The sequence below is a fragment of the Phytophthora sojae genome, assembly GCF_000149755.1.
Source record: "Phytophthora sojae unplaced genomic scaffold PHYSOscaffold_1, whole genome shotgun sequence".
Taxonomy (NCBI): Eukaryota; Oomycota; class Peronosporomycetes; order Peronosporales; family Peronosporaceae; genus Phytophthora; species Phytophthora sojae.
The window spans coordinates 7,611,778-7,622,679 of NW_009258115.1; the positions used below are offsets into that span (position 1 = coordinate 7,611,778).

At 54.5% G+C, this 10,902-nt stretch overlaps 1 protein-coding gene across 1 annotated transcript; it reads left to right on the forward strand.

The window, feature by feature from the left end:
- Positions 1–2,860: 2,860 nt before the first annotated feature.
- PHYSODRAFT_468774 (hypothetical protein) lies at positions 2,861–8,497 on the forward strand (the record flags this gene model as incomplete). The annotated part of the gene is made up of 3 exons (XM_009517836.1): positions 2,861–2,992; positions 7,063–7,322; positions 8,317–8,497. The coding sequence occupies 3 exons, from the start codon at positions 2,861–2,863 to the stop codon at positions 8,495–8,497; spliced, it is 573 nt and encodes a 190-aa protein (XP_009516131.1).
- Positions 8,498–10,902: the final 2,405 nt, after the last annotated feature.

Here is a 10,902-nt window from a genome sequence, read left to right on the forward strand (position 1 = left end):
TTGGTACCTTTGAGTCCCCACTACACCAGTGCTCGCAACACCAGTGAAGCCTTGAAACGTCCTCCGTTTTAAAATCGCACGAAGGCGGACCCCACGTATAAGCTCTTGAAGACGTCAATGTCAGGGGGAATTCCCAGCCCGAAGAAAGACGTCCGGCAAATTGGTTTCTGTTTGATCATACGTTTGGCTAGCTATCTGTTTCACTTCACTGACTTCTAATAAAGGTTTCACTATACTTGACTTGACTTGGATATGCTTCTACCTTGTGCACGAGACTTCGATCTTCTTGCACTGAGCTTGGATATGCTTGACTTGGCTTGGTTATCGGGCAACTTGTCGACGTCAACGTTCCTTCGGCAACACTCATCATCTGGCGACAGAGGTACGTGGTACGGCGTCTCATCAAATCCGCACTGGACCTCTGCGTCTAATCACGTGAGCCATCATGTGTCGCTTGACGTTCTTGGTCGATCCGGTCCTGGATTGCTGATACACACACAGCAGTACTGGACTTGTTGTTGGTGCGGTCACGATCCAGTATGGGCACCAGGGGTCAGACCGAATTGATCATCCGGTCCGGCCTCATTCGGTACGGCACCTTGGCACCCGGTGCGTCGCTACCGGGTGCACCACGATCCAGTCCGGCAAACAGTGTACTTTGTCCAGCGAGGTCTTGGGCGCATGGGAGCATGGTGGGCATGGTGAACTTGGGGGTTGGTCCGATGTCTTGACGGAGCCAATGCAGGCAGCAGCCAGGATACGTTCACTGGCTGCACTTGCGCGCCTTAGGCTTATCCTGCGGTCAGGGAAGTCGGCGGACGGACAGGATGTGTTACTCCACACCGAATATGAGCGCTCATCCGGTGGGCACATCTCCGATCCTGTGAGCCCATGCTTACTGCAAGCACCGGGTCCCGCCAAATCCACCATGCGCATCCACTATCCACAGGTCACACCCCACGTCACTGGATTCCTGTTCCCTGCGACCAGTCACAGTCAGGCGAAGGGTCGTCCCATCCCAGCTGTCAGACATGAGTGCGGATAAAAATCCTTTCCCACATCGTGTCAATTGCCACAACCTCCTAAAACACAGGGAATATGAAATACAAGCGCACACTGAGAGTGTACGCCACAACTGGGAAATGAAACAGGTGTACCAACCCGATTGGGCAATACTTTTGGGTACCGGACTTGGCTTGATGATGTAGTGAGAAGTTTTCGAGGGCCTTGGACCAGGCGTTACTCAACGCTCGCAGCGGGGCTCCGAATGGTACACCCTCTCGTGGGCTCCTAGGCGGTACACTCTCCCGTGGGCGGCGGCTGTCCTTAGGCGAATTACGAACCAGGCACTTGTGCACTTGAACGCAAAACAAACTCTGTTGATCTTTATCCTCTTCTCTCTCTCTCTTTGGCTATCTCTCTTCTATTTGTATCTCTCTCTTCTTCGTTGTATACTTCTCTTCTTCTTCGTATGGTCTTGTTACCTTTAGGGCCGCTGGATTCTTCACGCGGTCTCCTCTGCTCATATCTTCATACACTTGTTCGGGTTCTCTTGGCTTCAGTATACCCGGGCGTCGCGTCGCGATCACTTGATGTCGGAGGGACTCGGGTGCCTGACCTGGGGATCTGCTGCACTGCTGACACATCGAACTCAGACTGGCTCACTCTCCATAGTGAAACCAAGTCACGCTCGGAACTGGCACCTTGGTCGCTGACTTCGCTGACTTGGCACGTTCCTGGGCGTCGGTCCATTGGCAGATAGCAACGGTGGCTTGGGGCTTCTCCATTCAGGGCAGTGTTGGTCCATTCAGGATGATCGGCACTTGGGCACTCCGGGCGTTGTCCATTCAGGATGGCCATCCGCCATTCGGGGTAGTTGCATTCCATTCGAGCTGTCGGTTGTCCATCCAGGCTGCCGTCGACTCCACGAGCTTCAGTGTCCACTTGGTCTCGCTGCTTGAGGTCCTCAACTCATTGTCGGGTCACACTCGGGGTCTTCGTAGTCGCAGTATCCTGGATGTTCGTCTTCAACACGGTGGTGGTACAGTTCAGGGTGTCGATGGCTTGGTACACTTGAGTAGCTTCACACTCGGGCTGCCGGGGATTCGAAGTACCTTGGGATGCCTTGGCCTCGTCAAGAAGGGTAGCTCTCTGGGATACGTTCACGGTCTCCCTTCGTCAGACTAGGTCGGGGCCGGACTGGGTGCTGCGCACCTCCGGCCAGTTGAGGTCAAACGCGACCAGGTATCCATACTCCACATCTCCTCCATCATGCTCGGGCGTTCCACAGGTACACCATCCTGAATCGACCTTTCTTTCCTCGCTCTCCCTGGATCGGCACCGGGGCCAGCTGCGCGGACACTCTCCAAAATTTCAAGTCGCCTCGTGTCACAAGTATGTGTTGGTACTGAAAGACGGCCTCACTCACTTTTGTGAGCTTGTAGCGTGCGATTCACCTACGAGTACCGTTGCTGCGAGTGCAATGCTGGACTGGTGGGAGCGCTTTGGCGCCCCCTCTGTGCTCGTATCAGACCAGGGCAGCCACTTCAAGTGTGAGGTGATCCGCCAAGTGTGCGAAACGCTGGACATTGAACAGAGTCTTGTGGTAGCTTACGCGCCGTGGATTAACGGTACAATTGAGCGTCTGAACCGCGATGTACTGCAAGTTGTTCGCGTCCTGCTTATGGAGTACAAGCTGGACACTCGTGAGTGGGTCTACTTACTACCTCTTGTTCAAGGCAACTTGAACCACACGCCCGTGCAGTCGTTGGGCGATAAGTCGCCGAGCGAGCTCTTTACTGGACTGCCAAGACCAACGCCATTGGAACCAATCCTTCTAGAGCATGGCAAGAACGTTGAGATGCTGGTACCTTCGGATGGACTGCCGGCGGAGCGACTTGCAACTTTGCCTGACAGTTTGGCAGCCATGCACAGGGAGGTGATCGACCAGCGCGAGAAGCACCGGCTGCAGAACATGGCGCGCTCCAAGGGCGTTGAGTGCAACTTCAGCGTAGGAGATTTCGTCCTTTGGTCGCGAATCGATCTGTGGACAGGCTTCTCGCCCGATGGGTCGGTCCGTTCGAGGTGGTCAACACCGCACCCCACTTGTTCGACATACGACACCTTGTCACGAACCAGCATTACACGGTCCACGGCTCGCGTCTGAAGTTCTACGCGGATGCTAGCCTCGATGTGGATGAAGAACTGCTCGCTCATGTTGACAATCAAGGCATTGTGGTGTAGTACCCCGCGGAAGAAGTGGGCGCGCCGGGCGCCGGAGGAAGAAGGCGCCGGGACGCGAGTGGTGGACCTCGACGCGGATTAATGGGCGCGACGCAGGGCCGAGCTCGACGGAAAGTCGGCGTGGGTGATGGGCTGTGAGACACGGTGCCAGAATCCAGTGCGACGCGTAATCATCCGACGGGTCGAACAGTGCGCCCGGTTCTGCAAAACGCGCCGACCCTAAACCCCGCCGACCAAAACGCGCCGAGGTAAGATCTTGATTATGCCACGCAAATCAGGTTGAAGGACGGTAGTGCAAGCACGACAGAAGTAATGATAGGTACAGAGCGGTAGGCTTAGCAAGCAGTAGTACAGAGTAGCCGGTAGCAAGGACATAGGATAGGGTAAGGATTCAGTCCCGAAATTTCTCTGAACCACAAAGACCTCCCGTCTTCTTCGAGGTCCAGGGGAACCACCAAGCGCCGGCAAGTAGAGCCGCCTCGATATCGCGGCCCCCCGTCGTTTGTTGGTTCGGGTGCTCACCCCCCCCCCCCCTCCCCCCACAGACCCGTGCTGGAACAAAGGCACGTTAAACGTATACCGTTTAGGTGGGCGCCCGATAACGCGCTGCCTAGGCGAAGGACCGCACTGGCCTGATAACCGCCGTGCACAATACCCCCCGTGTAGGCACGATAACGCCACACAAGCCCCAGGAAACGCCGGCCTGATAACGCCGCACGACGGGAACGCCGGCCCGATAACGCCGCACGCCCAAGGCTCGACGCCCTACGACAAGGAACAAGCGTCAACACAAGAACCCCCCCCCCAACTCTGAAGCCTGCGAAGACTTGGGCCTGTATTTCGAAGATACCCTACTCCAACAACCGGGAATAAGTCGCTCGGCGCGACCGCTATCCAGACGCGCCGAGTTTGTGCGAGATCGCATTCGCGAGATTTCTGCGAGGGCGCTACTCCACAGCATGGTTCTCGGCATTGAAACAATCAAACAACACCGTCACATCGATGGTATTTGGCAGCTACTCGTGTCATGGGAGTCCCTTGCGAGCTTGGCAGCTCAAGTTCATGTGCCCGTTGCTGCCTACGTCCAGACCTGCGAAGACGAAGCATTTCAAGCGGCGTTCGCAGCTCTCGGCCAGTGACCTGCAGCCGGACACTGAGTCAGTGGCCAAGTTGAAGCTCCAGCGTATCCTTAGGGGGGCAGTGTGGTGATTATTCAGGATTACTCTGGCTCTTGTTGCCTGCAGCGATTACTCGAAGTTTACTCTGGTAGTTTTGTTGGTTAGCGCCAACCATTAGATGCAGCCTCTGTAGAGCTAGGTTGTAGAGCAAAGAGCTTCTGCTTCATGCAGTCTCTCACTTTGCATTTTAACTTGCAATCAACAAGCACCTCAAGCAACAAGCAGCGGAAATCGACACAGGGAGATCAGTTACGGGATATGTGCTCCAACTGAATGGCTACAGCTTCGGCTTCTAGAGCAAGAAGCAGGATCGTATCACGGATGATACGTGTAAGTCGGAACTGGTTGCGGCCAATAAGAGCGTCGAGGACCTACTGTGGGCGCAGAATCTGTTCACGGAGATAGGCATGAAGCCAATGGTCCCGGAGCTGCATTGTGATAATCAGAGCACGCTAAAAGTGTGTGAGCACGTCGGAAACTATGACGGTGTGAAGCGGCTAGCAAAGATGAGTCTCAAAATTGCTGAGCTTGTCGAGGCTAAAAGAATTGTCGCTGAACTAGCGAGAAGCACCGGCTGCAGAACATGGCGCGCTCCAAGGGCGTTGAGTGCAACTTCAGCGTAGGAGATTTCGTCCTTTGGTCGCGAATCGACTCTCGCTTGTCTGTGGACAGGCTTCTCGCCCGATGGGTCGGTCCGTTCGAGGTGGTCAACACCGCACTCCACTTGTTCGACATACGACACCTTGTCACGAACCAGCATTACACGGTCCACGGCTCGCGTCTGAAGTTCTACGCGGATGCTAGCCTCGATGTGGATGAAGAACTGCTCGCTCATGTTGACAATCAAGGCATTGTGGTGTAGTACCCCGCGGAAGAAGTGGGCGTGCCGGGCGCCGGAGGAAGAAGGCGCCGGGACGCGAGTGGTGGACCTCGACGCGGATTAATGGGCGCGACGCAGGGCCGAGCTCGACGGAAAGTCGGCGTGGGTGATGGGCTGTGAGACACGGTGCCAGAATCCAGTGCGACGCGTAATCATCCGACGGGTCGAACAGTGCGCCCGGTTCTGCAAAACGCGCCGACCCTAAACCCCGCCGACCAAAACGCGCCGAGGTAAGATCTTGATTATGCCACGCAAATCAGGTTGAAGGACGGTAGTGCAAGCACGACAGAAGTAATGATAGGTACAGAGCGGTAGGCTTAGCAAGCAGTAGTACAGAGTAGCCGGTAGCAAGGACATAGGATAGGGTAAGGATTCAGTCCCGAAATTTCTCTGAACCACAAAGACCTCCCGTCTTCTTCGAGGTCCAGGGGAACCACCAAGCGCCGGCAAGTAGAGCCGCCTCGATATCGCGGCCCCCCGTCGTTTGTTGGTTCGGGTGCTCACCCCCCCCCCCCCCTCACCCCAAAGACCCGTGCTGGAACAAAGGCACGTTAAACGTATACCGTTTAGGTGGGCGCCCGATAACGCGCTGCCTAGGCGAAGGACCGCACTGGCCTGATAACCGCCGTGCACAAAACCCCCCGTGTAGGCACGATAACGCCACACAAGCCCCAGGAAACGCCGGCCTGATAACGCCGCACGACGGGAACGCCGGCCCGATAACGCCGCACGCCCAAGGCTCGACGCCCTACGACAAGGAACAAGCGTCAACACAAGAACCCCCCCCCCCCAACTCTGAAGCCTGCGAAGACTTGGGCCTGTATTTCGAAGATACCCTACTCCAACAACCGGGAATAAGTCGCTCGGCGCGACCGCTATCCAGACGCGCCGAGTTTGTGCGAGATCGCATTCGCGAGATTTCTGCGAGGGCGCTACTCCACAGCATGGTTCTCGGCATTGAAACAATCAAACAACACCGTCACATCGATGGTATTTGGCAGCTACTCGTGTCATGGGAGTCCCTTGAGAGCTTGGCAGCTCAAGTTCATGTGCCCGTTGCTGCCTACGTCCAGACCTGCGAAGACGAAGCATTTCAAGCGGCGTTCGCAGCTCTCGGCCAGTGACCTGCAGCTGGACACTGAGTCAGTGGCCAAGTTGAAGCTCCAGCGTATCCTTAGGGGGGCAGTGTGGTGATTATTCAGGATTACTCTGGCTCTTGTTGCCTGCAGCGATTACTCGAAGTTTACTCTGGTAGTTTTGTTGGTTAGAGCCAACCATTAGATGCAGCCTCTGTAGAGCTAGGTTGTAGAGCAAAGAGCTTCTGCTTCATGCAGTCTCTCACTTTGCATTTTAACTTGCAATCAACAAGCACCTCAAGCAACAAGCAGCGGAAATCGACACAGGGAGATCAGTTACGGGATATGTGCTCCAACTGAATGGCTACAGCTTCGGCTTCTAGAGCAAGAAGCAGGATCGTATCACGGATGATACGTGTAAGTCGGAACTGGTTGCGGCCAATAAGAGCGTCGAGGACCTACTGTGGGCGCAGAATCTGCTCACGGAGATAGGCATGAAGCCAATGGTCCCGGAGCTGCATTGTGATAATCAGAGCACGCTAAAAGTGTGTGAGCACGTCGGAAACTATGACGGTGTGAAGCGGCTAGCAAAGATGAGTCTCAAAATTGCTGAGCTTGTCGAGGCTAAAAGAATTGTCGCTGAACTAGCGAGAAGCACCGGCTGCAGAACATGGCGCGCTCCAAGGGCGTTGAGTGCAACTTCAGCGTAGGAGATTTCGTCCTTTGGTCGCGAATCGACTCTCGCTTGTCTGTGGACAGGCTTCTCGCCCGATGGGTCGGTCCGTTCGAGGTGGTCAACACCGCACCCCACTTGTTCGACATACGACACCTTGTCACGAACCAGCATTACACGGTCCACGGCTCGCGTCTGAAGTTCTACGCGGATGCTAGCCTCGATGTGGATGAAGAACTGCTCGCTCATGTTGACAATCAAGGCATTGTGGTGTAGTACCCCGCGGAAGAAGTGGGCGCGCCGGGCGCCGGAGGAAGAAGGCGCCGGGACGCGAGTGGTGGACCTCGACGCGGATTAATGGGCGCGACGCAGGGCCGAGCTCGACGGAAAGTCGGCGTGGGTGATGGGCTGTGAGACACGGTGCCAGAATCCAGTGCGACGCGTAATCATCCGACGGGTCGAACAGTGCGCCCGGTTCTGCAAAACGCGCCGACCCTAAACCCCGCCGACCAAAACGCGCCGACCCTAAACCCCGCCGACCAAAACGCGCCGAGGTAAGATCTTGATTATGCCACGCAAATCAGGTTGAAGGACGGTAGTGCAAGCACGACAGAAGTAATGATAGGTACAGAGCGGTAGGCTTAGCAAGCAGTAGTACAGAGTAGCCGGTAGCAAGGACATAGGATAGGGTAAGGATTCAGTCCCGAAATTTCTCTGAACCACAAAGACCTCCCGTCTTCTTCGAGGTCCAGGGGAACCACCAAGCGCCGGCAAGTAGAGCCGCCTCGATATCGCGGCCCCCCGTCGTTTGTTGGTTCGGGTGCTCACCCCCCCCCCCTCCCCCCACAGACCCGTGCTGGAACAAAGGCACGTTAAACGTATACCGTTTAGGTGGGCGCCCGATAACGCGCTGCCTAGGCGAAGGACCGCACTGGCCTGATAACCGCCGTGCACAAGACCCCCCGTGTAGGCACGATAACGCCACACAAGCCCCAGGAAACGCCGGCCTGATAACGCCGCACGACGGGAACGCCGGCCCGATAACGCCGCACGCCCAAGGCTCGACGCCCTACGACAAGGAACAAGCGTCAACACAAGAACCCCCCCCCCCCCCAACTCTGAAGCCTGCGAAGACTTGGGCCTGTATTTCGAAGATACCCTACTCCAACAACCGGGAATAAGTCGCTCGGCGCGACCGCTATCCAGACGCGCCGAGTTTGTGCGAGATCGCATTCGCGAGATTTCTGCGAGGGCGCTACTCCACAGCATGGTTCTCGGCATTGAAACAATCAAACAACACCGTCACATCGATGGTATTTGGCAGCTACTCGTGTCATGGGAGTCCCTTGAGAGCTTGGCAGCTCAAGTTCATGTGCCCGTTGCTGCCTACGTCCAGACCTGCGAAGACGAAGCATTTCAAGCGGCGTTCGCAGCTCTCGGCCAGTGACCTGCAGCTGGACACTGAGTCAGTGGCCAAGTTGAAGCTCCAGCGTATCCTTAGGGGGGCAGTGTGGTGATTATTCAGGATTACTCTGGCTCTTGTTGCCTGCAGCGATTACTCGAAGTTTACTCTGGTAGTTTTGTTGGTTAGAGCCAACCATTAGATGCAGCCTCTGTAGAGCTAGGTTGTAGAGCAAAGAGCTTCTGCTTCATGCAGTCTCTCACTTTGCATTTTAACTTGCAATCAACAAGCACCTCAAGCAACAAGCAGCGGAAATCGACAGTTACGGGATATGTGCTCCAACTGAATGGCTACAGCTTCGGCTTCTAGAGCAAGAAGCAGGATCGTATCACGGATGATACGTGTAAGTCGGAACTGGTTGCAGCCAATAAGAGCGTCGAGGACCTACTGTGGGCGCAGAATCTGCTCACGGAGATAGGCATGAAGCCAATGGTCCCGGAGCTGCATTGTGATAATCAGAGCACGCTAAAAGTGTGTGAGCACGTCGGAAACTATGACGGTGTGAAGCGGCTAGCAAAGATGAGTCTCAAAATTGCTGAGCTTGTCGAGGCTAAAAGAATTGTCGCTGAACTAGTTCCTACGGCAGACAACATGGTAGACATGTTTACCAAGGAGCTCGGACCACAGCGATTTGAAAGGCTGAGGGAGCTGCTTGGAGTCGAGGACGTAGTTGAGGCGGTTGCACATGCATGCCTGCCAGCTCGGCATAATCGAGTTGGAGGCCAGGATATGAGTTCCGGGGGAGTATGAGAGTTAGAGATCGGACGCGGTCGTACTCTACTCTCGCGTAGTCACTCATGTCCTGGTCGTGTGCTAGCTGGATGCTAGGAGTCGGCCTACAAGCCTGATTGATGGGTTGTATGGTCAAAGGGGGTTTTAGGCTCATGCTTTCCTCCTCGTGTACGGCACGTATAGGAGTCATGCGTTGTAGGCATGTGTTGAATGAATCACTCTGAGTTTTACTCTACAATCGACAAGTGTCTTCCTGTCTCTTTGCCACTCACTCGCAGCGCTAAAGCTGCTACGTACAACTAACGAATCTTGACTCGACAAATTTGAAAATGAACTGGACCAGCCTCCATCCATCTTGAGAAGTCTAAAACACTTGGTCAATCGACATCACTTACTGTAAATTGACCTAAGACATGGCGGACCCGAATTAATCCTGTTTGGGCTGGGCTATCAGCACTTCGTCGCTTCTTATCCCAGTATAAAATATTCAGATACGATTTTTTTTACCGTTAGATACGCTTTATATCGTTAGATACGTTTTTTTGCGGCGGCGGCGGAATTCCTGTGCCATTCTTCATGACGAAAACTTCTCCAGATAGCGTGCATGCTCTTAACCCTTCTAGCCCCAGACCTTATTCTGTATCTACAGAATAAGCATTAGACTTGATTAAAGTATACTTCAAAACCTGTCAAAGATTTGCTGTTGGAAGCCCTTTCGCATCTTGCGGTCAAGCGCTGGGTACATTGTGCACAGAACAGCTACGAAAGTGAACAAAACATGCTCAATGTATCCACCATATGCCGAAATGGCGAGCTTCTATTGGTCGTGGCGAGCGTAAAGCACGCTCAAAACCTGCTACATGGTAATACCTTGCAAGGCTGCTAAGGCAGCATACTTCGGCTCCAGCCACCCATCTTCGGCACGTCGCGATAAACGCGGAGGAAGAAATCTTCCCGTCCTAACTGACGTAGTGAGGTGGAACTGGGCGAATTCTTCCTTGTGCTTGACATTAGCGCATCATTAGATTTCTTTAGCCCACCTAACAAGCTTGTTACGATTTTCTCTCTGACAACACCAGGGAGCTTGCATGCTCAATAGCCCGTAATGACACGCACTACACACAGTTCCTCTTGTACGAAACAGGACAATATATGATATTCATGCCAACGTCTACTTCTTCCTCTACATGCGCACGCTCTTCAATGTTCGCGCCAGCCGTGGGTCATCTTCGCCATTTTGGCAGCCTCCGCTTTGCTCTGTAGCCTCTGGCACTGCCGCTTCATTCCTGCCGCTTTTATCGGTAGCCTCCGTCGTAGCCTCTGTCCCTTCTTCTGTAATCTTTGGTGTAACCTCATCACGCGGAGAGCTTCTTCTGTAGTATCCGCCGTAGCATCTACCGCTTCTTCTGTAGTCTCCGGTGTAGCCACACCATGAGGAGCGCTTCTTCTGTAGCCTCTTGAGTAGCCACTGCATCAGCTACAATATAGCGGTAGACTCGGCTGTAGCCGGCTTCGTAGGAACCGATGAGATTGTACGCTGACTCCGCAATCGATCTGCCAATCGGGCCACACGCGAGAGCTCATAGCGTCGTCTGGGTCGGATCACCAGGTCTGGTAATCAACATCACAACGTAGAATCAATATACCACTAGTACAAT